Below are 26,120 nucleotides of genomic sequence, written 5' to 3' on the forward strand. Positions count from 1 at the left end.
GAAAGACAGGGGTGGGGGGTGGGAGGCGGCAGGACATTAGCTCTAGCAGGCTGTTCTGGCAACACACTGGCTCTGGTCCCTTCTGCTGGTGGTAGTAGGCGTCTTTTCTGGTAGCTGCAGCAGCTTGATGGGGGAGGAACGAGCCGCCTACCCATCACCTCTTCTTGAAGCCGTATTTTTTGCGTTCATAGAACAGGTCTGTCTTAGAGCTCCCCAAATTGACAATCTTGGGGCAACCGTCTCTCTGAAAAACAGAACAGAGTTGTTAAGTCCTTGAAACTGACTCAAGAGATTTAAGGTTAAATTTAGCCCAGGAATAGGAAAAGTATCAGTCTTCACCTCAGCCCCAAGAGCTCTCAGTCCTCGTACAGAGGCAGGTGGATTTCTGCAAGTTTGAGGTCAGTGTGGTCTACAAAGTGAGTTCCAGGATACCCAGGGCTGTTACACAGAGAAACCCTGTCTCCAAAACCAAAAAAGAACCACATAATCAATGTGTTTTCGCCCATAAACGTGACAGACACCTCTATTTACTGAACTAGGGGAGCTTCCCCCAGATCAGTCAGTACTGTCTCTCCCCTAGCTTTTATGAGTTTAAAGACCACTTTTAAATTTAAAATAAAGGCCAGGTGGTGGTGGCGCACGCCTTTAATCCCGGCACTCAGGAGGCAGAGGCAGGCGGATCTCTGTGACTTCGAGGCCAGTCTGTTCTACAACAGCTAGTTCCAGAACAGGCTCCAAAGCCACAGAAAAACCGTGTCTTGAAAATAAAAATTAAAGAAAATGTTTACATTGATTCAGTATGTGTGTACATATGCATGCCACGCTGTGAGCGAGCACAGCTAGGACACGGGGTCTCAAGGCACTTGTCAGCCTCTAGAAGACCATTCTATAGCTTTAGGGTCAACTGTCTAGTCACCTTTCCGGTTTTCCTAAATAAAACGAAGTGGGTGAGAATGGTAGAAACAGCAAGACAACAAAGTAAAAAAAATGTTTCTCAGCTTGTCATTTCTCAGAGATGACAGTGAGGTGGTTGGAGGAAGTGCATGGATTAGATCAAGCATTCCGTCAGGACATTCACACTGCCTTCCATCTCCAACAGAATAATGACTCGCAACTTAAAGTCCACTCCTAGTCAACATTTAACTCCATGGCAAAAAAATGTGACTGCTGAGATGTCTCAGTGAAGTGGCTGCTACTAAGAGAATCTGGGATGTGCAAAATAGTAAATAATCGAGAACACATTTTAACTCCACAACTGCTCACTATTTTCCTTAGTCTCTGGTTGGGATCGGGGCCAAGGGATTTGTTTGCTATCACATCATGAGAACGTACAAATTAGTCCTCTAGTACCAGGTAGGAAGATATTGGTGGGTCCTGGAAGAGTTTGTTTTGTACGACAGGGTATCCCAGACTGTTTTCATTTTGATTTTTGGTTTTTCGAGACAAGGTTTCTTTGTGTAGCCCTGGCCAACCTGGAACTCTTTATAGACCATGCTGGCCTCAAACTCAGAGATCTACCTGCCTCTGCCTCCCAAGTACTAGGATTGAAAGCATGCACCACCATGCTCAGCTCCTGGTTCTTGGTTATTTTTGAGGTTTTGAAAAATTAGCAACGAGGATACTCAGCTCAGCTTACTGACCTAATTAGCTACCTCATAAATTATAGAAACTGCACGAAGAGAGGAACAATAAGGGGTGGCTTCTGAGGCAGGAAGATTTCTGCCCAGGAAAAAGCCCAGGCACTGCATCTACATCTGTCTGTAAGGACGAGAGGCTGGATCATGTCACGGAACTGCTTTGTGTTCCTTGGAAACTAGTGCTGGGTGATGTGAGCTCGAGCTCAAGTGTCCGCCGAATGCTCCTGTATAATGTGAAGTAGGTGAAGTGACGTCTAAAATAATTCTTGGGGGCAGAATGAGGGACAGAGATCCACAGGTATCAGATCACAGGGCTCACGCAGACAAATGAGATGGTGATTACCGTTTAGTAAGCATTCTCTAGTTCCAAGATGAAGTCAGATACAGACTCTAGCTGCAACTGAAGTCCAACAAACTGTTGTCTCTACATGGACCCTTTAGCTTAAGAACTGTGTGTGCCTCCTCTTTCCCTTACATTAAGTACTTCTCAAGTCCTAAGACTCAAATGTCCGGAGGGTGGGGGTGTCTGCCAGGAATACTTCACAGGCGCAGTACCAGAACCAGAGTATCATTCTTGTATTACAGACTAGGCACTGTTACACCAAGACCTGAGAAAAGGAAAGATCTACAGCTGTAGAAGACAGAAGACGATAGAGTTTAGGGCAGGAGAGTGTTCAAATCATCGAGTGAAATTATGATTTCACACTTCACCATCAACTTTCTCCTTTCCCCAAACAACAGTGGATTCAACAGAGTAAATAGTACTTTTCAGCTGCTCTAAACCTCCATCTTGGGCCAGGCCGCCCTTCTGTTCTCTAAGAAAGACAGGGAAAAACAGCAGGCAGATAAAGTTATTACTGTGGCTTTGGACTTCAAAGATGGCTCAGTGGGCAAAAGCACTCACCAGAGGGGAAATGCAACTCAGGCAAGCTGTCTTCTTAACACCACAGGGCCACACAGACAAACTGACATAACAAAGAAAGTCAAGCGAACCAGAGCAAGCCCTGCAGCTGTGAGGACGGTGAGCTGACTATACCACAGGACTCACTCATTATCCTGTGATGTTAGCACGCAGCATGCAGGGAGCACGGAGAGAAAGCTCTCAATTGGGAACTCGAGCTAAACGCCTACATGTGGCTTCCCCAATCAACTTCTGCATGTGGTAAGACCTGATTTGATGTCTACCTGCTACTCCATATTTATCCTCTTACGTTTGTGAATTATGTACTTCATGAAGTCATTCAAAGCTGAAAGCTCAGCTAGCACAGATCATTTTCTGTACCATGTAGAACCCCCCCACCCCGCCCCCAAGGTCCTATCTGGCTTCCAGTACTGGTGGTGGGTAGCACCCAAATGTGGAGTGCTGAGGAGGCTTGGCTGGTTCTCTTCATGAGCATACACCAAAAAGGACATAGAAAAGCACAACATGGTGTCAAGGCTTAGTCAGACAGCTTGGGACAGAGTAGAGACAAGGATAACCTCTACTTACATGGTCATGTGGTGTGAGGAATAAGGGAGAGATTACATCCACAAACCACCTACACTTTGCTCAAGCCACTACAAAGAGTGACACACATTTTGCCTTATTATAGATACTCTAGCCCCCTCTGATAGTTCAGTGAGACTGTATCCTACCTCCTTTCACAAGAGAAACAATGTCTCATTGCTAGTACCCACTACTACACTAAGAATAAGGTTAAGCATGCCTGTAGCCTGATCTACATGTCCCTGAGTCTTGCTCAGAGAACTGACAGCTACTACACATTTCCTTCCCATACTACACACCTTCAAGAAACAAAAATCTAAGGAAGACCAGCAATCAATCCATTATACAACACCAATGTTTTTACTTTAAGCTGGTATCAACTAGAACTATCCCTAATTCAATTTGTCACCCAAACTGCCCTTTATCACAGTAGATTCAAGAGAACTGAGCTGGGCATGTCATCCTAGCACCTAGGAGGCAGAGGCAGAAGGACTGCTGTGAGTTTGAGGCCATCTGGACTATGTAATGAGTACCAGACCAGCCTAGGACACGAAGCAAGACCACCTCAATGATATCTGCCCCCACTGCTGGCAAAGAGAACTACTGATCGGGTGTGCGGGTACAAATCTGTAACCTCTGCAGTCAGGAAGCAGAATCTTCAGTTACAGGCTAGGGATACACACTTAACCCTATGTCTAGCATGAAAAAGAGGGAGACAGAACTACTGAGTGTTACTAAACATTACCTATGTGCTTCTGGTTACTCATAAACATAGGATGCTATATGTGGGTAAGAATAACAAGCCAGGGGCTGGAGAGATGGCTCAGAGGTTAAGAGCATTGCCTGCTCTTCCAAAGGACCTGAGTTCAATTCCTAGCAACCACATGGTGGCTCACAACCATCTGTAATGGGGTCTGGAACCCTCTGCTGGCCTGCAGACATACACACAGACAGAATATTGTATACATGAATAAATAAATAAACAATTAAAAAAAAAAAAGAATAACAAGCCAGTCTGTAGGCAATGTAAGGGGGAAAAAAAAGAATAACAAGCCGGGTGGCGACAGGACACACCTTTAATCCCAGCACTTGGGAGACAGAGGCAGGAGGATCTCTGAGTCCCAGGCCAGCCTGGTCTACAGTTGAATTCCAGGATACTCAGCGCTACACAGAGAAATCCTATCTTGGAAAAACAAAAACAAATAAAGAATAATAATGAGCTGACAAATGGCGCAGTGGGGATGCTGGCTAATCTTATGTCAACCTGACAGAAACAAGCATCTTTTGGAAAGAGGACACTGCAACCGAGAAAACCCACTCGATTGACCAGTGGTGCATTTTCTCGATTGATGACTGATATGAGAGAGCCCAGTCTATGTGGGCAGCGCTACTTGTGGGCTGGTAATCTGGATGCTCTAAGAAAGCAGGCCCAGCAATCCATAAGAGAGCAAGCCAGTGAGCAGTGATCCCCCACGGCTTTTGCTTCAGTTCCTGTCTGCAGATTCTTGCTTTGAATTCCATCAATGATGGACTGCTAGCTGGAGAGGCAGGAGAAATGAGCCCTTTCCTCCTCAGTCTGCTCTTGGTCATGGTGTTTCCCCACAGCAATAAACACCTAAGACAGCCGGTAAACGCACTTGCCAAGCACAACAATTTGAGTTCAACTGCGGGACCAGACTTTAAAGGGAGAATTGACTTCACAGGTTGTCCTTCGATCTCTACACATGCCCATTCGCCCATGCAAGGGAGACACCAAAGGAAGAGAGAAAAGGGTCTCCAGAATGCTGAAACTAATACCAACTTGCTTCTCTTGCACTCTGTCCTTGATACACAAAAAAACTGCTCTTTATTAGACCACACCCAGTTTCGCGCACAGGCTTGAAGAAATTACCTACACAACTAGCTGAATATTGCAATTTCCATAGACCAAAAGAGACGGCCATGGATGGCAAAATGGTCCAAAGTAAAAGGAAGAAAGGCCAGGTGGGAAGCTCAGTCCACACTCACATCCTTCTCCTGGATGGTGCACTCTTTACAGTAGTAGGCATCCGAGACTCCGGGACCTCCACAGATCACACACCGGCCCTGGTAAGACCCATAGTTACACTCGTCACATATGCGAACCAGGGTGCAGGGTCGCACGTAGGAATCACAAATCACACACTTGCCATCGCCTGCAAAGAAAGGAGACTGGAGTTATATGCACAAGCGATTTCTTCCTACACAGAGCTTTCCTCGGTTCTAAGGGGGAAATAACTAGTCTCCTTTTGACAGTGACTTTAGACCTCTATCTTGACAGCATAAACCTTATCCTGTACCGACCTTACTTTCCTTCAGCATAAACAAATGCTAACTCATATAAGGAAAGAATTTGGAGCTCTAAGTCTATGTAGTTATCGTCAACTGAATACATGCATCTTGCACACACACTGGCCCGGGAAGGTTGACATTGCTCTGACGGTTCTTACTGTCCAAAAGTAGACATCTTTTTTCAAAACCTAAATATGAAGTATTAAAAACGTGCAAGCTAAACTGGGAGGAAGCCTTTGGTGGCAATCAGACATTCAGTGTTCGCGGTAGCTTGGCATAGCTAGCTATTCAATGTTTCTTTGCTGTTCCTCTGGAATTAATGACTTGTTGGATCTTCAAAGAGCAAAGAAGGAAGGCAAAGGGTGAGCGGGCATGTTCTGCTTACATTTTTCACACAATCTTCCGATAGCTGTAAGATCAAAGATGGTAAAATTAAGAGTTAAAATTAAAATTGCTATTTATGAATTGTTATTTATCAACGACGTTGTTCCTCAAGCTGAGGATGAACGATGGGGCATGTAGCAATGACTACAGTGAGCTATGCATGATAGCTGTCTTATGCTCCTTTTTCTCCCTCTCCACCGCCCTCCGCCCCCTTCTGAGGTAAATTTCCGTTGTGTAACCTGGAACTACTTATGTTGTTCAGGCCAGCCTGCCTCGAACTCACATCAATGTTCCTGCCTTCAGACTCCCAGAAGATGGGATTACTTTCTTGACCTACCACGCCCGGCCTATGCTCCTAAATTTTGCTTTGCACCAAAGCCTTGTCCCGAAAGCTGTCCTGAATCCTCCCAAGTCCAAAGCAATCCGGGACGGCCCTGATGCTCCCGCCAGTTTTAGACCCACATGCACACTCCCGCCCTCTCATCAGATACTACAAACCGGAGCGCGCTTACAGAGACCGTAAGGCGCGAAACGTGGAGCCCCCAAACCAAAGCCCGGAAGAGGAGGTGAATCCTCCCAGCCCCCAGTTTCGTATACCATTCCACTCAAACAGAAGGGAGCAGGGAACCAACTCACCGACACCAGCCTGCTTACGGCAGAAAATCAAGTCTGGATGATGTTTAGCCATAACTCTTTCCCCAGCCGGCGGCCGGAAGCTTAGCGAATTTCCGCTCGACCTTTAACCTACACCTAACCGTTCCTACGCCCACTTCTCCATGATTGGTGGTTAAGATGTCCATCAGCGTTAACCCACCATTGCACCAAATCCCGCTAGATCTCGCGAGAGTTTCCTCGGCGGGATCTCGCCTTGCCATACATAGCAGGTGCATCAAAGACTTAGATAATATTTTTTTTCTCCTGATTTGAACGTATAACCCGATATTTGTTCTTGGATAAAATTTCTACACATGGCCGGGTGGTGGTGGTGGCGAACGGCCTTTGATCCCAGCACTCGGGGGACAGAGGCAGGCGGCTGTGAGCTCGAGTCCAGACCGGTGTACAGAGCGAGTTCCAGGGCAGTCAGGGCTGTCTCGAAAAACAAAGCAACAACTTTTTTTCTACATGTTACTTTTTGTGCTCGGGGTTGAGGCCAAGGGCCTCATGCATGCTTCCGCGAAGAATGCGGGTTTGGGGGTGTCTTCGATGAGTCTCAGGAGTGAAGGATGACCTTGAACCCCTGATTCCCCTCCAGCTCCCAGTCCCAAGTGCAAAGGTGACCGGACGGCGCACAAAGCCAAGCTGGCAGTTCCCTGCTCTGCCCGTCCTGGAAGTCCCGCCCACTGCGCTCCCTGGACCCTGGCTCCGGGAGCCTGATCCGCGCGTCAGCGTGACGCGCCCCTCTGGAGGCCACGCCCCTCCCAAGGCCTTTAAATATGCCGTGTGGCACGTCACTTTCACGCGACCTCATCTTTGTCAGTGCACAAAATGGCGCCTTACAGCCTACTGGTGACCCGGCTGCAGGTGAGCGAGCTCAGATGTGTGGGTTCACGGGGGCGGGGAGCCTGCTGCTCTGCCCGCGGCGGTAGGCGAGGCCAGGCGAGACGGGCTCGACCTGGGGCTGTACCTCTTCCTGCCGCCGGCCCAGCGCCCTTGTCCTCTCCTGCGTCGACCTAGGTCAAGGCGTCCCTGGCCCAGTCACTTCCCAATCCCCGTCCCCGCGCGGCCGGATCCTAGAGTCTAAGCAGCCGCAGCCTGGTAAAGGGTGGGGGCACCCCTTAGTTTCTGAGGGCCGAGGTGCCCGCTCCCCTAGGATGGTTTTCTGTTCCTCAAGGTGATGACAAGGTGACTGGGGGGCGCGGTGGTTTGGGTTTCCCCAAGCCGGGTTCTGGAAGCCGTTACTTTCCACACCAGCAGAGACTTGCCAGCCGTGTGTATCTGTGGTTGCCCGGCCTGGAGTTACACCCAGTACTACCTTTTGAGGACACTCGGGGTCACAGATGCAAGAAGGGGAGCGCATTCTGGGCCCCGTTGTAGTAAATAATCATGAAACAGTTCTCTTTCACCTGGGTACCACACGTCAAGACTAATGGTACTTGATTTATTTATTTCCCTGGCGACATAGATGTCAGGTGATTTTTTTTTCCCAACTCGATAGGTGGTAAAACTGCAGAAAAGTGGATGAAAGTTCTGGCTTTCACGGTGTCACTAAAGTGCCGTGGCCTGAGCAGTGACCTGCAGTCCCTCCGTTCACATCCTTCACGGCAGCCTAATGTCACAGAACTGCCTGGACCAGGGTGTGGTCGTTTCTGTTTGTCAAGAGTACAAAGTCAAGTATTTCGAATTCACAGTTAGTTGCTTTTCAGATACTAGGCGGGGAGATGAGAAGACTCAGCAGTTTGACCTTGACTCTTCTGTTAGGACACTTCTAGAAAGTTGACTATGACTGGCAGATGGCTTTTCACTCCTAACTTGACAACCCTAAGAAGGTATATGAAGTTTGCTGTAGAAGTGTGTATTTCATCAATAAAAATAAAGCAATGAAATACCTTGTAGACATGTTTGGTTAATCATTTGTGTGTCTGCTTTGGACCAAGTGGCACAGCTTTTAACATAGAATTAATTTTAAAAAGTTATGTGCTGTACTCTCAGGAAGCATTATCATTTGAAGTTATTCTTTTATCACATTACTTAAAAATCAAACTGTAAAATAAAACTCTTCTTTATCTGAACAAATCTTTGAAATTTTGGCCAAGGTGAGGGATTTGCAGCTGAATTATCTCTTCAGTTCCTTTGTTTCTTTAGATAGTACGGGGTGTTTTGTCCTGATCTTATCCTATGATTTAGTGGAGTCCAGAAAAGATTTAATAGGATAAATGACTTTTGGGTATGGAACAAAGATAAAATGTCCCATTTGGACCGTGGAAAGTGTGTGTGTTAGAGTAGTGGAGAAAGATCTGGGCTATAGTTCATGCCCTGCTCTGATCCCATGACCTTGCAAATGTAACTTCCTATGTCCTTTGTCTATCGGTTGGGATTGGGCTTTATTAGACATGTTTATTGAGCACTTAATTATGGGGAATTAGAATGTGTTTACAGTGATGTCGTTCAACCTCCTTTACATGTGCTGAATCTAAGCCCTTGAGAGACCGAATGACTGCTGGAGTCAGGATTACAGTTGCAGTCCCTTAGATGTTCATTCAGCTAAGGTGGATGAGGAGTGTTATGTCCTGTGCAATATGCTGCCACACCCAGACAGCGAGGCAGTCTCAAGTGATGCCCCGTGATTCTGTTCTCAGAACATCTTTTGTTGACCGCTTTTTTGCTTGATGCATTTGAGAAGTGATGGTTAATACCTTGGTAGCTGTGTCCAGTCAATCTCTAGTATGCACTGAGTACTTCATAAACATCACTGACTTTTTCTTTTCTTTCTCGTTTTGGTCTTGCATTTAAGACTGGCTCTTACCTGTGTTCCTTGTGCTGGCCTTAAACTTTCAATTTTCCTGCCTTATTCTCCTGAGTGCTTGGAATATAGACACATGCCATCATGGCCAATAGAAAAATTGGTAAGAAGACAACCCCAGAGTTTTTGTCTTTTTCCCAGTGTACGTATGTAAGTATGTATGTATGTATGTATTTTTTTAAGGATTTACTTATTATGTGTACAGTGTTCTGCCTGCACACTAGAAGAAGACACCAGATCTCACTACAGTTGGTTGTGAGCCAAGATGTGGTTGCTGGGAATTGAACTCAGGACCCCTGGAAGAGCAGCCAGTACTCTTAACCTCTGAATCATCTCTCTAGTCCCCTCCCAGTGTATTTAAAGTTTTACTATTTTATGTTGTGTGTGTGGGTGTTTTTTGCCTGCATGTGTGTATATGCACCATGGGCATGCATGCCTTATTCACAGAAAGCAGAGGAAAGAATCATATCCCTTGGAACTGGGGATAAAGATGGTCATGAGCCACCTGTGGGTGTGGGAAGTCAAACCTGGGTCCTCTGGAAGAGCAGCCGGTAATCTTAACCACTGAGTCCTCTTAGTAGATTCCAGTTCCTGTTCTTGTGGAATGTTTACTTTATTGTAATGTATCTTTGGAGATCTTTCTCAGCCTGAATATTTATTACTCTTCTTTTCACTGAACCAAGTGCGAAGGATGGTTACGAGATGGTTCGTATCACTCCTGCCACTAACACTAGCACTTATTTACCTTTTATGACCCTGGGGTAAGGCAGGCAGGTGAAGAAACAGAAAGAAAATACAGCATAAAGGCTAATAGCATGAATTCATGCATCAAAATATCTGGGCTTGTATCCTGGTTTATTAAGTAGCTCTAATATTCAGTAAGTTACTCCATCTCTCTCTACCTGTTCTTTTAGATACCATAATATATCAATTTTAATCAAGTAACAGTTGCAAAGTGTTCAAAACCCTAGCTGACACCAGTGAGAGTTCTATATACTTATTAAATAAGTACACTGTTGCCACGGACCGGCTCAGGGGAGCCACTCAGACCGTGGGAGAAGCAGGGTCTTGGTAACAGGAAGGCACAAGTTCGGCGAATGACAGACAGACACAACACACAAGAGAGTGGTTGGAATCTGCTGCGATTTTACTGAATTTGTGTTTTCATTAATATAGTATTCAAACAAAGAACAAATCAGAAGGTCATGTGTCATTGGTTGGCACAATATGAAAGCTTTTAGTCACATCAGCAATATTTAAGAAAAGTTATTATCAGGAACAGGTGTTAGACATAAAGCATCCTTAGAAGAGGAAATCTTGTCCTTGGGAATGTAAACCTCAGACAAGTGGTTTCATCTTATGAATAGAAAGTTTCTGTCTCATTATCTCTATCATGGCCCTTCCTCTTCCTAACCCTTTATTTCATCTAGTGACCAAATATACCTAATCAGTTCTCTGCACCTGTTGAAATATACTTTTTAGTACCTTCTTATGCAGCAGACATCATGGGGGTTGGGATCTAGCAAGCCTATCCATAAAGTTGAAAGTATAATATAACAGCCTTTGTCCATCAACATTAACCCATCTATTACTTTGCTCATCATATACCCTGTGTATGACAAAGGTTCTGCTGTAGTCTTATACATTCCCATACTGTGCTTCCTTATCCCAGAGCTGTTTCTGAAGAGAATGATCCTTGTGTGTGTGTGTGTGTGTGTGTGTGTGTGTGTGTGTGTGTGTGTGTATATAATCATTATTATAAAAAAGATTGTGCAAAGCTCATATCCCGCATAGCCAGCTAATCGAGAAACCAGTCTATGCCTCAGCTGTGGCTAATACCAGGCTGTCTGCCATTGACCTCCAGGAAGCCTAGTCCCATGGGACACGTAGCTCCCATCCAGCATAATGACATATGTCATGTCACACAGACGACACTGGAGTTGGTGTGGCACACTGTTATCACTACTTTTTGGTAGATCTGATGTGATTGGATGTGCACATTTCTGATTCCAAAACCTGAGGGCAGCAAGTGGCAGTGTGCTGCTTCCCTTTGGCAGTGAGACTTAGCCTTGCATCAGAACACCACTGGCTTCCTTACCAAGGACCAGTGCTGAATTCCACACATTCTATCGTTTTTGTAGTACTTGCTACAGGTAGAAAGAAACAGAAAGAAGAAAGATGACTCAGCAGTTGACAGCACTGACTGCTCTTCAGAAGACCTGGGTTCACATCCCAGCACTCACGTGGCAGCTTACAACTGTCTGTAACTCCAAGATCTGACACCTTCCATACAGACATACACGCAGGCATAACAGCAAAGCACGTAAAATAAAGATAATTTAAAAAAGGAAGAAAATAGAGGTTAAGACTTTTTTAAAGCCATGCTTACTCTTTTAATGTTTATTTTTGTCCATTTGACTGTAGGTGATAAATAAAAGGATGGTGCTTCAGATGTATTTCTCAGATGTTTGACTTTGCAGTAATATACTGGAATTTGGGTTCTGTATGACCTTGGTAAAATCATGCAACTTCTTGCATGTAGTTCTGTAATGGTAGTTAACTACAAAGAAGTCTGACATCTGTGGTAGAAGTCTCTTACAAAATTTCATTTTTCAAAAACAAGATAAAACACCTCTTCCTTTGAATTTTAAAGAGGTTTTTCTGGTGGTATGTTCACTGTGAAGCCTTCCTGGGGTCAACTGTTGGTTTAAGTTGAAAAAGTTGGTGAAGAGTTAGAGGACCAACTTTATACCCCTCCGATTTAGGTATGAAGATACTATGTAGAGGACTAGCAGAGCACAGCATTGCTATCTGAACCAGTTGCTGCTAAGATGTGTATTACATGCTGCTGTTCAGCTCTGGTCTAGGCTCTGGGAGGGTGAAGTAAACAAGCTTAGGGGATCTAAGCTAGGTATAGTAAGTAGCACATGCTTGCCAACGCAGCTGCTCCTGAGCCTGAGGGAGGTGGGGAGATAGAAAATGGCCAAGTAGACAAATAAGAAATTTGGTTAAGTCAGGTGATGGTAAATGCCTTTAATCCCAGGATTGTCTATGGTGGGGCAGAGGGAAGTTGATCTCTGAGTTGGGTAGGATATCCTGGTCTACGTAGTGAGTACAGGAAGCCAGAGCTATATAATCGAGAAACCCTGTATATAAACAAAAGAGGTTGGTTGGTATGAAGAGAAATAGAATAAGATAAGGGAAAGAAGAATGAAGAGGAAGTAGATCAGAGGTAAAGAGTAAGGAGTGGAAATGTGTCAGAATTTGAGCTCTAGGTGGTTTGGGATGACTGCAGAGGAGATAGCCTTTGAACTGACGTTTAGCTGATAATAAGATAGCAAGTCAGTATTTGGGGAGAAGAAACGTGAGATAAAAGCAGCAACATAACCAGAGTACCCGATGGGCTTGAGCTAGTGTGTTAGGGTAAGACCAGGCAGCTCATTTGTGTCACGAGAAGGGAGGGCTGAGAAGGAATTGGTGGATTCGTGAAGACTAGTTAAGGAACTTCATTTACTCCCGTTTGAGCACCCAGAGGAAAATCCACTGGGTGGTTTTCTTTGCTTCTCTTGCTCTCTCTCTTTCTCTTTTCCTTAATGATTCTTCTTTTTATTTTATTTGTCTGTGTAGTTTGTATGTGTGCACCACATGCATGCAGTGCCCATGGAGGCCAAAAGTGGGCAGCAAACCCTGTGGGACTGCTGTTGCAGACAGTTGTGAGGTGTTAGGAATTGAACCTAAGTCTTCTGGAAAAGCAGCCAGTGCTCTCAGCTCTGTACCATTTTAAATCAGGGATAACATGATTGACTTATACTTGAGGAAAAGAAACTGAGTTGCTGTGTAAGGTTCTGGACCATAAAAGGTCACAGAGGAGGCAATGAGACCTGGGATCTGTGAGATTAGAGTTCTGGCAGTGGAGAGGATCTGTGTGGTGTGTGTGTGTTCATATATGTGTTTGGTGTGGATGTATATGTGTGCATGTTTGAGACTAGTCTGGGATTCACAAACCCTAACAATGAAGATGAAAAAAAGATTTGTGAAGTTTCTTTTTTTGTTTGTTGAGCGTGTATGTACGTGCCACTGTGCGTGTGCACAGCAGAGGACAACTTGTATGAGTTAGCTCTCTATTATGTGGATTTTGGAGATTAAATTCAGGTCATCAGGCTTGACAGCAAGTACCTTTATCTTCTGAGCCTTCTTGTTGATCCCATTTCTTGTTTTATGAGTAAACCCTTCCCAACACTGAAAATAGGGACAGAATCTTATAGGGGTGTCCCACAGTGTACCTATAAAAGCTATCTTGGACCCATCACTCCGGAGGCAGAGGCAGGCAAATCTCTGTGAGTTCAAGGCCAGCCTGGTCTACAGAACAAGTGCCAGAACAGGGTCCAAAGCTACACAGAGAAACCCTGTCTCCAAAAATAAAAACCAAAACAAAACTATATTGGAGTTCTGGAAGGCATGGTGATTTTACTTTCTTAAGGTCATTTTACAAGGCTTAGTCCGAGCAAGAGGTCAACAGATGTGGAATGATCTAAGCAGTAGTTAAGATCCTCAGATTCCTCTCTGAAATGGGCATTGTGTGTATTAGACACTTGGGGCAAATCAGATGTGGGTTATGGCATATAGGATATGTTAGTTTCTGTCTCTAACTCCCAACCCCACCAGTTTACAGCCTCTATTGTCTAGCATTTATCTTTAGGTCCTTCATGTAAAAGAGTCTAGGGCTGGTGAGATGGTCTAATGGTCTGAGCTTGTCACCTGCATGATGGAAAGAGAACATATTCCTATAAGCTGTCCTCTTACCTTCACATGTGCACACATGCATGCAAACACAATAAATAAATGGGATTACAAGTGCTTACCACCACCTAAATTTTTTTAAAAAAGATTTGTTTTTGTTTGTTTTAGAGTTGTGTGTGTGTGTTTTTGAGCCCAGGTTTCTCTGTGTGGCCTTGGCTGCCCTAGAACTTGCTCTGTAGATCAGGCTGGCATTGAACACGTAGAGATCCACCTGCCTCTGCCTCCTGAGTGCTGTTATTAAAGGTGTGCACCACCACTGCCCTGTTTTAGTTTTTTTTTTTTTTTTTTTTTTTTTTGAGACAAGGTTTCTCTGTGTAGCCCTGGTTGTACCGGAAGCCTCTCTATACACCGGTCTGGCCTCAAACTCAGAGATCCACCTGCCTCTGCCTCCTGAGTGCTGGAATTAGAGTTCTGGGATTAAAGGCGTGTGCCACCACCCCTCCTCAGCAAACGATGCCACCCCCACCGACGCCCAGCTTATTTATTTTATTATTTGTGTTAATGTTTCCCTGTAGGTATGTATGTACACCAGGTGAGTGCCTGGTGCCAAGGAGTTAGAAAGGGCATTGGCTCCCCTGGGACTATAGTTACATATAGTTGTCAGCCATGCTATGAGGGAACCATAATTTAAATACTGTAATACAGGGCTGAAGCAAACGGTGGGTGGAGATGCTACGGCCTCAAAACAGACTCAGCCCCATGAATGTTTAGTCTACCCACGGCTGGTGTTGATGGAGCCACCACTTCAGGCCTGGGGAACAGGGAGCATAGCAGCTGTCACAGGTCCTTTCGCCTGTTACAGACCTAGGCCTTCTTTTTTTTGTTGTTGTTTGTTGTTTTTTGAGACAAGGTATCTTTGTGTAGCCTGGCTGTCCTGGAACTTTTGCTCTGTAGACCAGGCTGGCCTTGAACTCAGAGATCCGTCCTAGATTTTCTTTTACCAGGGTTTACTCATTTGTCCTTCACAGCAACCCTAAAATGTCAACATTCCCAGCCTGTTTTTTTAATGATGAAATTGAGGCCCACAAAGGTTAAGTCATTTGAGGTCACAGGTAGTACACTACAGAGTCACATGTTGGACTATAGAACTTGGTCTTTTGACCACTTAGCTAACCTTTTACCCTGAAGCCCTCCCCTGGGGGTAGGGAGTAAAAACCAGGTCTCTGGATATGGGGTACACAGTTCAGTTGCCCCCCCCCCAACTGGTTTCATTGTATGTCTCTAGGGGCTGCGATTGCTTCCTGCCCTAGATACTAGTGAGGTGGAGATATGGGTCTCACAGGGCAACTTTGTTCTTGGCTGAGCATATAGGCTGCCTGAGGAGCTTTGCAGAGTGCCCCTCCTCAGTGTGTTGCTGTAGAACTACTGCCTAATCTGCAGGCCAGAGCAGGGCTCGGGATTTGTATGCAGCACACTACCTGCCCAGTCTCTGCTGCTGAATGCAGCAGCAAAAAAGAATTAGATGGATGAGTGAATAAATCGGCCTGTTTCTTAAAAGACCCCTGCTGTCTTTGGTAGACATTTAGAGGGACTCGGGGAGGCATGACTCTTCACCGTACTTTTCCATGTCTCTGGAAAGGGCTGCACCACTTTTGTTCCTGCTGGTTGCATAGCAACCGAGCTAGCTGATTGCCTGCTGCCAAGAGGGAATTGTGTAGCTTTGAATTCTTAGGAGAGATGCCAAGCGTTGCCTATCACCGGGGGTGGGAAAATGTTGTTAGAAGCTACAGTGGAGGTGTGGGAAGATGCTTCTACTCCACAAAGTGTTGACTAACAGTCATTCCTGGTTTGCCCACCTAGAAGGAGCTCCCCCTGAGGCCTTTCCTGCCAGGAAGGGCTGAGCAGGTAGCTAGTTGCTGAGAGCAGTGAGCCTTGAAACTGTGGAGGCCATGGTCAGGAATAGCCACGAGTCTGACCCCATCTGTGTTTTTGAAGCATCTTTTATATTTCCTCTTAACAAAGTATGGTAGCCCAGGAGTTTCCCACCTCTTCTTCCCAGCCCCCATTGGCAGTTTTTTTTTTTCTTCTCTTTTCTTTTTTTTCCCCCCTCAGCCACTGTGTATGGGGAAACACTGGCGGTTTTATGTCATCATTTTGGGTCTTTCTCTCCATTTTAAAACTGCGTGCTCTCCGACCCTGGTAATCTTTGCTGTTTTCCCTTTCTGTTACAGAAGAGGAAATCAAGGCTCAAGAAAGGTCAGGAATCCCACGGTCCCACAGCTCAGGAGTCTGAAATTCTAAGAGAGAGGATCCAGATCTAGAAGGATGTCATTTCTGTACCTGTTCTTTGTATTGGAGCATCCCACAGGGGCATGCTGACAGGTACCTAGTGACTTGTCCCTCAGTGAAGTAAGTCAGGAGACCTCCTCCTGACCCAGGAATCCAATCTCTTGAGTAGCTTGGCCACCTCCAGCTCCTCGGCTTGCTGAGGACAAGACCTCATTGACATGGTGGCTCAATAACAGGTAGTTATGGTATAACCTAGGCTTGGCAGGATGGGAGGAATCTGCCATTGTACCAGCCAGGCACCATTAAGGTGCAGGTGCAGCACAGACTAGGGGCAGGGTTTGTTCCTCTTGAAAAGCCACCGTTTAGAGTTCAGGTTTAGGGACAGAGCCATACTATCTTTTACCATGTCTTGCCCTTTGTTTGGTTTGTCTGGTTTGCTTCATTTTGAGACAAATTCTTATACTATAGCCCCAGTCTGAACTCTCATTTCTCTTGCCTCGGCCTTCCTGAGTGCTGGGATGAAACTCTACCAAGTTTGGCCCCTGCTCTGTCTTTTTTTATTATTATTATTTTTTTTATTTTATACTTTATTGTTTTTAATTGAGCAATACATTTTCTCCCATTTCCCCTTCCACCCCCCCTCCCCAATTTACTCAGGAGATCTTGTCTTTTTCTCCTTCCTGGGTGGATCCATGTATTTCTCTCTTAGGGTCTTCTTTGTTGTCTAGGTTCTCTGGGTTGTGGACTGTAGGCTGGTTATTCCTTGCTTTATGTCTAAAAATTTATTATAAGTGACTATAAGGTGTATTTGTCTTTCTGGGTCTGGGTTACCTCACTCAGTATGTTTTGTTTTATTTTGGTTTTTGGTTTTTTCGAAACAGGGTTTCTCTGTGGAACTCACTTTGTAGACCTAGCTGGCCTCAAACTCACAGAGAGTTGCCTGCCTCTGCCTTCCTAGTGCTGGGGTTAAAGGCATGCACCATTACGCCCAGCCAGTGTGTTTTTTTTTTTTTCTAGTTCTATCCATCTGCCTGCAAATTTCAAGACGCCATCATTTTTTACCGCTGAGTAGTACTCCCCGGCTTTGGCTTTTATGCCTGCACACACTCTCTTCTTCAGTGAATTCTCAATCAGGCATCCGAGGCAAAAGTCCTTATTTATTGTTGGTTGCACACCCAGAAGTCTTCTTTATGATCTTTGAGAAGGTTACTGTGGGCTTTCACTGATCTTGACCCAACAAAGGAATAGCATTGTAGGGATGTCTTCCTTGGTGTCTGTCAGGTTTCTTGGCTCGGGTGTTAAATATAGATATGTTACATAACTAGGAAAAGTTGTGTGAGAAGCTACCAACAGCCTTTCGGTACTTCCTGTGTCTGTGAATGCACTGTATGCATAGCCACAGTGATTTTTTAAAAAATTCACCTCTAATCTCATGATCTTGTTTAAAGTTTCTGTGACTCTCCCATTGCTAAAAATCAAGCTAAACATTTAACATGCTGGGTGGTGTTGCACATACCTTTGTCCCAACACTTGGGAGGAAGAGGCAGGTGAATCTCTGAGTTCAAGGCTAATCTAGTCTATAGAGAAAGTCCCAGAACATCCAAAGCTACACAGAAACCCTGCCTCAAATAAATAAATAAATAAAATTAGCATGACTGTCTTAGGGAAGAGATACTGTGACCATGGCAACTCTTATAAAGGAAAATATTTATTTGAGTGGCAGCTTACAGTTCAGAGGTTAAGTCTATTATCGTTTATTTGAAGGGGGAGTGGAAGGAAGGGGGGAGACTGTGGTTGGTATGTAAAATGAATTTAAAAATCGTTTCTTTGAGGTGTGACTTACAGTTCAGAAGTTCAGTCCGTTATCATCAAGGTGGGGAGCATGGTGGCATGCAGGCAGACATGGTACTGGCTGCATCTTGATCAAGGCAACAAGAAGTGGACTGTGTGTTACACTGAGCTAAGCTCAAACAAGGGACCTCAAAGCCCACCCACACGGTGACACACTTCCTCCAAGGCCACACAACTCCTAATAATGCCACTCTCTATGAGCTTGTGGGGACCAATTACATACAAATGAACACAGTACTACTGTCAGGCTCACACTAGCAGGGCCACAGACTGGTGCGGTTAAAACAGTGATCACCTTGTGTCATTCACAGGGTGAAAAACAGAATCAGCTGCAGGTGCCATTCCTCTTGAGTTTTTTCCTGCACACTGTAAGGGACAGTGACTCCTAAGCAAAAGGAGCTAATGACTGTGGCACCAGGGTTGTGGACTAGCCTGTGAGAGTCATCTAGAGAAGTTCAGAGTCTTGCTCTAGGTCTGGGGCCTGCACTAAAAGTCCATTTCACAGTGAGCTATGATGGAGGAGAGAGTCTTCTAGCAACCTCTGGGAGACTAGAGGTGAGTGGAAGAGGCCATCCATCCTCTCCTGAGCAGAGGTCAAAAACATGTACTGAGACTTTTATAATGTGGTCCACAGTCACTAGAGTGCCATGCTGTGTCTGGGAAGCCTGGCCCTCTCAGTGTCTGCCAGCTGCACACACAATAAGCAAGAGTTTTAGCTTGGACATCCAAATGTGACCCGTCTAGACAGGCTCATGAGGACAGATGTTTGGTTAGGTCAGTGTTGATCTCTTTGTCAACACTCTTTGTTGGGTACTCATCTGAACTGCCACTCGACCCTGACTTTTGTGTTAGGGACAACCTGGCTGTTCTGTCATGTCCTGATGAAATCAAATTCATTATTTTCACCAACCTACCTTAATTAAATGCAACCAAAGATACCTTGCATTCACGGAACTCTGCTAGGTGTCAGAGCTTTGCATCTTGCTTGCTGCTTAAGGACTCTTTGGGACGTTTAAAATGCATGAATGAAAGCTGGGTGGTGGCGACACACACCAGCACTCAGGAGGCAGAGGTAGAGGGATCTCTTATGAGTTTGACGTCAGCCTGATCTATAGAGCGAGTTCCAGGGCAGCCAGGACTGAACAAAGAAACCCTGTCTTGAAAAGCAAAACAAAACAAAGTATGAATAAGCAGGGTATCTTGGCATATTCTAGTACTTGGGAGGGTGAGGCAGGATTATGAGTTTGAGGCCAATTTAGACTACATAGTAAGGCCCAGTTTCTAAATAAGGTTCATGAAGTGTATTAGGGTTCTCTGGAGTCACAGAACTTATGGAATGAATCTCTCTTTCTGTGTGTGTGTATGTTTGTGTAAGTTTGTGTATATATATACATATGTATATACTTATGATATATTATATACGCACATATAAATCACATTTTATATTTATTTTTATTTGTACATATAAATAAATATAAATAAGCAAATATGTGCATATATTTTATATTTATTATATATTTATATGTGAATATATATTTACACATACAAATTGTATATACACATATAAATTTTATATATATAAATACAATTTATTGGAAAGGCTACAGTCCAGCTAATCCAACACTGGCTAGCTGTGAATGGAAAGTCCAGAATCTAGTAGTTGCTCAGTCCCACAGGGCTTGGTGTCTCAGCTGGTGTCTCAGCTGGTCTTCTGTATGTGCTGGACTCCTGAGGAAGACTCCAGTGCCAGTAAAGGAATGAATATTAGCAAGGTGAGGGCAAGCAGGTGAAGAGCAAGGGCTTCCTTCTTCTACATCCTTATAGGCTTCCACCAGAAGGTGTGGCCCAGATTAAAGATGTGTCTTTCTCACTTCAAGATCTGGATTAAAAGAGTGACATCCTACCTCTAAGGTCTGGATTAGAAGTGCGTTTTCCCACTTGAAACGAAACATAAACTTACAGGTGTTCCCTCCATAATCTGGATTGTAGTTCATTCCAGTTATCAAGTTGATAACGAAGAATAGCCATCACAAGTGCCATGTAAATGAAGAGCTAAGATATTAACTTGCTGGACATTTAAATTGACAACAGGGTAGAGACAACATGCCTCTCATTCAGGAACCATGTGGTACTGACAGGACACCAGGACTCCTGTAGACCACTGGACTGGAAATAGGCAGAAACTAATGGTAAAGATGGTAAACCAGGATCAACGTTATTAGATTTTTCATCTAGGTTCAGAAAATCAGGTACACAAGGCAAGCATGGTAGCTCACTATGTAATTCCTACACTTGAGAAGCAGGGGGATCATCTTGAATTTGAGGCCAATATGGGCAATATACAGTTCTAGGGCTACTTGAGCTATAGTGTGAAACCCTGCCTTAAAAATAATAAAATCTAGGCTAATAATCTCAGAGGGTAAAGGTATTTGCTTTGAAGCCTGACTACCTAAGTTCAGTTCTAGAACCAAGGTGGCAGAGAAAAAGAAACTGGCTCCTGTAAATTGTTCTCTGATATGCCCCAGGAGCCTATCAACACACATGTACACACACCCACAATAAATTTTAAATTTTTTAAAGAGAAAATCCCAAAACAAATAAATCAGCCCTGCCTGTAAATAGGTGTGGCTTTAGAGTAGTCTGTGATAGCAGGACATGTTGGTGCATACCATACTTTTTATCTGAGCACTCAGGAGAGGCAGGTGGATCTCTGTGAGTTCAGGGCTAACTTTGTCTTCAAGGAAAGTTCCAGGCCATCCGAGTCTGCGCAGTAAGGCCCTTTTGCAAAACAACAAATCCCAAAATGCGTGATCAGTGATGCTACCTACTCTTAGTCCCAGCACCTAGGAGGCAGAGGCAGGTGGATCTCTTGAGTATGAATGAGAGTAGCCAGGGCTACATAGTGAGTCCCTGTTTCAAGGAGAGGGCAGAGGGGGGGGGGAGGGAGGAGAAGAAAAGAAAGAAAAAAAAGAGTAGCTGTTGAGGAAAATGTCAATCAAGATGTTAGGGTGTTTGGGTGTGTGAAAGTGATGTGTACAGCCGCGTGAATAGCAAGGTACACACACTTTTCCATTGAATCGTGTGTCTGTTGAAATAGGAGCGGCGGGGCTGCGTCCCCAGCACCCCTGCCGCTTGGCTAGCTTATGCCCGAAATAACAACACACAAGCTGTATTCATTTAAGAACTGCTTGGCCCATGAACTCTAGCCCTTACAGGCTAATTCTCGCACCTGGACTAGCCCATTTCTAATAATGAGTGTAAGCACCCCAAGGTGCACTTACCGGGAAGATTCTAGCCTCCGTCCATCCTGGGAGAGTGGTGCATGGTGTAGTTGTTGAGTCTCTCCGGGAGCAGAGCAGAGTCTAACCTCACTTCCTCTTCTGCCCAGAATTCTATTCTGTTTATTCCTCCCACCAATGCTTTAACCTATGAGGCCAAGCAGTGTGTTTATTACTTAACCAATGAAATCAACAGATTGATATATGACACTCCCACATCATGTGTCCAGTCTCTGTCACATTTCTTGTCCTTGTTTTCTCGTCATCAGCATCATAGTTACTTGAGAGAGGGTTTCCTATAGCCCAGGCTGGCCTTAAACTCCTGGTTATCCTGTCTGCGGCTCCCAAGTGCTGAGACTGCAGGTGTGCACCGCCTTGCCCAGTTTATGTCGTGCCAGAACTGAGCCTGGACTTTGTGTATGCTAGGCAAGTGTTCTGCCAACTGAATTATATACTCAACCTAACAATCGGTATTTATTTATTTTAGTTAGTACATAGGCCAGTGAGTTGGTTCATTGGGTAATCGCCCTGTCATTAAACTCTCTCTTAACAGCCTGAGTTCAATTTCTGGGACCCACATTGTGGAAGGACAAAACGACTCTTACAAGTTGTCTTCTGACTCCATACAGGCCATGGTACACATGTGAAGGTCAGGGACAGACAATGCTTAGGAGTTGGTTCTCTCTTTCTGCTGCGGATTCTGGAGATTGAATTTAGGTGATCAGATTTGCATAGCACTTTTTTCCACTGAACCATCTCAGTGGACCTCAGTGTTTTTTTTTCTTTTTTTTTAAAATATTTATTTATTTATTTATTATGTATACAATATTCTGTCTGTGTGTATGCCTGAAGGCCAGAAGAGGGCGCCAGACTTCTTTACAGATGGTTGTGAGCCACCATGTGGTTGCTGGGAATTGAACTCCGGACCTTTGGAAGAGCAGGCAATGCTCTTAACCACTGAGCCATCTCTCCAGCCCCCAGTGTTTTTTTTCTTAAGTTTAGTTTCCAGTATTGGCACTGTTTCCTTGCTGTTGACATTATAATTAGGATTACAGTTTATGGTATTGCCTGCTAGCCTAGACACTGGTATTGTTATTTTTGTTTCTAAGTTAACTGATGCTTAGGACAGTCAGTTTACAAAAATAAATAGTGTATGTAACCTCAGCTGAGAAAATACTCCACTAGAATGTCCTGTGGGCAAGCTTATGTGGCATTTGCTTGATTGGTGATTGATGTGGGATGGTCGGTGGTGCCACCCCTGGACTGGTGGTCCCATATGCCAGGCAAACTAGTAAGCAGCACTCCTCCATGGCTTCTGTATCAGTTCCTGTCTCCAGGTTCCTGCCCTGACTTCTTTCCGTACTGGACTGTTCCCTGGAAGTGTAAACAAAATAAACCCTTTCTTCCTCAAGTTGCTTTTTAGTCACAGTGTTTTATCACAGCAATAGGAACCATCCTAAGACAGATTAATATATTCCTTCTTGGCCTCCTTCTCTGTTAATGTTGTCATCCAGAGTTTTAAAATTGACTAGAATATCCTCCATCCTGTTTTTTGCTGTTTGCTGTATAACAAACAGGCCTCAAATCACAGGCTTAAAACAAGTCACCAGTTACCTTTCAGTTTCTGTAGTCCAGGAGTTTGCAGATGAGCTCACTTAAGCAGGTATAGTCGGGATGAGTGATTAGTTCAGTAGTAGAGTGTTTGTCTTACATGCATAAGGCCCTTAGCACTACTGGAAAAAAAATTGGTTTTTCAGGTGTTGCTTAGGGTTGCAGATGTCTGAAGGCTTGTGCTGGAGTAGAAGCATTCCTTTGCCAGGTGGATCACTTTCAAGGCCGTGCTGGGATTGGCCGGAGGTCTCTGTTCCCCTCTGAGGGGACCTCTCCTTGGACTCCTTACGTCTTAACATGGTCTCCCAGGTCAGCTCAAGCCAGAGGCTGCCTGACAGAAGCTAGTCCTTTAGTGGCCTACATTAAAAGTCACTTAGCATCACTTACCCCTTGCATAGAAGACAAGGGAGCCACGCAACAGCTTTTGGAAGGGTGAGATAATGACCAAAGCTTGGGACAGGCTTCGCTCATTCATTCTTCTATCCAGGGAACATACATTTGATGCTTTGTGAGATGTGCTAGGCAGTAAGGGAGCCTTTCTCCACCCTCAGGGAACCTACGAAGTAGACAGAGTTCTAGCTGTAGTCTGGGCTTCAGAACTGCTGGAACTTTCATACGCGGTATTCCTGAATGGTCCCCAGACTGATTAGATCCCTGTTACTGGCTCCACTAGCTCTTTTCTTCGGCTGTTGTAACTTATGTGATGGAACTTGCCTTTGTACCAGTGATTCTGCTGTGAATTCTCCCGTTTTCTCCTTCGGGGATGGTTTCTGTGGCTCCTAAGTCACCCATGCTTCAGTTAAGGGAATCAAGGCGACAGTCATAGGGCAGTTCATGACACTTAATTCCTTTCTTCACCATCTGGACCTGCCTTTCTAATGTAGACACTTGAGAAACCCATTCATGGTACTGTTTTCTTCTGTTTTGCAGAAGGCCCTGGGTGTTCGGCAGTACCATGTGGCCTCTGTCCTGTGCCAACGGGCCAAGGTGGCCATGAGCCACTTTGAGCCCAATGAGTACATCCGCTATGACCTGCTAGAGAAGAACATTAACATTGTCCGCAAACGGTAAGCCTGCGGGGAGCTCGAGGTGCCGACTGAGAGCTGCTTCCCTTCCAGGAGGCGTCGGGAGTGATGGTGGCAGGATCTACTATTTAGGAAACAAAGGCCCCTGTGGGGGAAATATTTGCTTTGGAACTGCTGGCCCTTTTCCAAGGAATTATAGTAAAAGGTCTAGAAGGCCAGGAACTATGGTACATGCCTGCAATCCCAGCACTTGAGAGGTGGAGGCAGAAGCATCAAGAGTGTCAGAGTAGAGAACTACCTTCTAAGGCTCTAAGTTTGTTGAATGGTGAAGCCTACAGTCAGTCCAGTTCTGTCTGACTCTAATGGCCCCAGCATTGGTTCTATTATGATTATCATTATTAATAAAATTAATAGAAGCCAGGCGGTGGTGGCGCACACCTTTAATCCCAGCACTTGGGAGGCAGAGGCAGGCGGATCTCTGTGAGTTCGAGACCAGCCTGGTCTACAAGAGCTAGTTCCAGGACAGGCTCCAAAAACCACAGAGAAACCCTATCTCAAAAAAACAAAACAAAAAGAAAAAGAAAAATTATAATTAAAAATTTATTATGTATATAGTGGTCTGCCTGCCAGAAGAGGGCACCAGATTTCATTATAGTTGGTTGTGAGCATTTATGTAATTGCTGGGAATTGAACTCAGGACCTCTGGAAGAGCAGTCAGTGCTCTTAACCTCTGAGCCATCTCTCAAGCTCCATCTAGTATTATTTTTTAAATTACATTTAATCTATTGTGTGTATGCTTGTGAACACATGCTGGCCATGGTGGTGCAAGGCCTCTAATCCTAGTACTCTTTTTGTTGTTGTTGTTTTGTTTGTTTGTTTGTTTGTTTTGTTTTTCGAGACAGGGTTTCTCTGTGGCTTTGGAGCCTGTCCTGGAACTAGCTCTGTAGACCAGGCTGGTCTCGAACTCACAGAGATCCGTCTGCCTCTGCCTCCCGAGTGGCGGCAGCCAAGGCTACACAGAGAAACCTTGTCTCCAAAAACAAAAAACAAAAACAAAACAAAAAACCCAGGATCCTCCAGGAACGGATGACATCAAAATGTAGGCAGTGCTGGCCAGACTTTTAGCTTTTTCTCAAGTGCAGCCAGAGTGGAGAATACTGTCTTTACCAACACAGGACCTTGTACAGATACTTTTCTCCAGGAAACACTGTTTATTTTATTCTTGAGACTCTGACTGCCCAGTGGGAAAATCCTGGATTTTCCTTTCATCCTCAAGACTTGTCCTCTGTTCTTACTCATGCTGGGATGAAGGAGAGCTGGCACAGAAGGGAGCTTCCTGCTCACTTGACCAGGAGTATTACTTTCCATTTAGAGTTTGTTTGCATTTTTTTGTTTTTGTTTTGTTTTTGAAACAATCTTTCTCTGTGTAGCTTTGGAACCCGTCATGGAACTCATTTTGTAGACCAGGCTGGCCTCAAACTTACAGAGATCCACTTGCCTCTGTCTTCTGAGTGCTGGGATTAAATGCATTGGCCAGCACAGCCCTACTATATTGGTTTTTTAAGGCAAGGTATCTCTGTGCATCCCTGGCTGTCCTAGAACTTACTGTATAGAAAAGGTTGGCCTCAAACTTTGTAATTTTTAACAAATTTATTTTACATCCTAGCTGAAATTTTCCTTCCCTCCTCTTCTCCAAGTCCTTCCCCCCACTCCCCCTCTGTTTCTGTTTAGGAAAGGGCAAGTCTCTTATGAGTATCAACAAACCATGGCATGTCAAGTTGCAGTAAGACTAAGCACCTCCCCATGTACTAAGGTGACCCAGTATGAGGAGTAGGGCCCCAAAAGCCAGTAGAACAGTTAAAATATAGCCCCAGTTCCCAGTGTTATGAGTCCCACAAGAGGACCAAGCTTTTAAGGCAATAGACATATTTGAATTTTAAAGAAAACAAAAACTTCCACTGATTTTTTTTTTCCCCAATCCTGTGTTAACCAGAGAATTTAGTCACTATCTGCATGTTCCTGGTACTCAGACATGGGTTGTTCTGTTAT

At 44.7% G+C, this 26,120-nt stretch overlaps 2 protein-coding genes across 3 annotated transcripts in view; one reads left to right on the top strand and one right to left on the bottom strand.

Annotated features, from left to right (window-relative positions):
- Phf5a (PHD finger protein 5A) overlaps window positions 1-6,580 on the bottom strand; it is a 6,911-nt gene extending 331 nt beyond the window's left edge. Inside the window, exons 1-4 of one of the 2 annotated variants that reach the window (XM_050165696.1) lie at window positions 6,454-6,580; window positions 5,819-5,842; window positions 5,131-5,297; window positions 1-244 (exon numbers count right to left, since the gene is read on the bottom strand). The exon at window positions 1-244 is cut by the window's left edge and continues 331 nt beyond it. In XM_050165696.1, the coding sequence (XP_050021653.1) occupies window positions 155-244; window positions 5,131-5,297; window positions 5,819-5,842; window positions 6,454-6,505 (333 nt within the window). In that variant the 5' untranslated portion in view covers window positions 6,506-6,580 and the 3' untranslated portion in view covers window positions 1-154. The remainder of the gene's footprint in view (window positions 245-5,130; window positions 5,298-5,818; window positions 5,843-6,453) is intronic. The other variant, XM_050165697.1, reaches the window with a different exon arrangement.
- Window positions 6,581-7,183: 603 nt separating this feature from the next.
- Window positions 7,184-26,120, top strand: part of Aco2 (aconitase 2) — a 43,316-nt gene continuing 24,379 nt past the window's right edge. The window contains exons 1-2 of the mRNA XM_050165687.1: window positions 7,184-7,338; window positions 23,977-24,113. Coding sequence (XP_050021644.1) covers window positions 7,303-7,338; window positions 23,977-24,113 — 173 coding nt within the window. The 5' untranslated portion in view covers window positions 7,184-7,302. The remainder of the gene's footprint in view (window positions 7,339-23,976; window positions 24,114-26,120) is intronic.

Source organism: Alexandromys fortis, unplaced genomic scaffold, assembly GCF_014885135.2.
Source record: "Alexandromys fortis isolate MF-2015 unplaced genomic scaffold, M_Fortis_MF-2015_v1.1 scaffold_157, whole genome shotgun sequence".
NCBI lineage: Eukaryota > Metazoa > Chordata > Mammalia > Rodentia > Cricetidae > Alexandromys > Alexandromys fortis.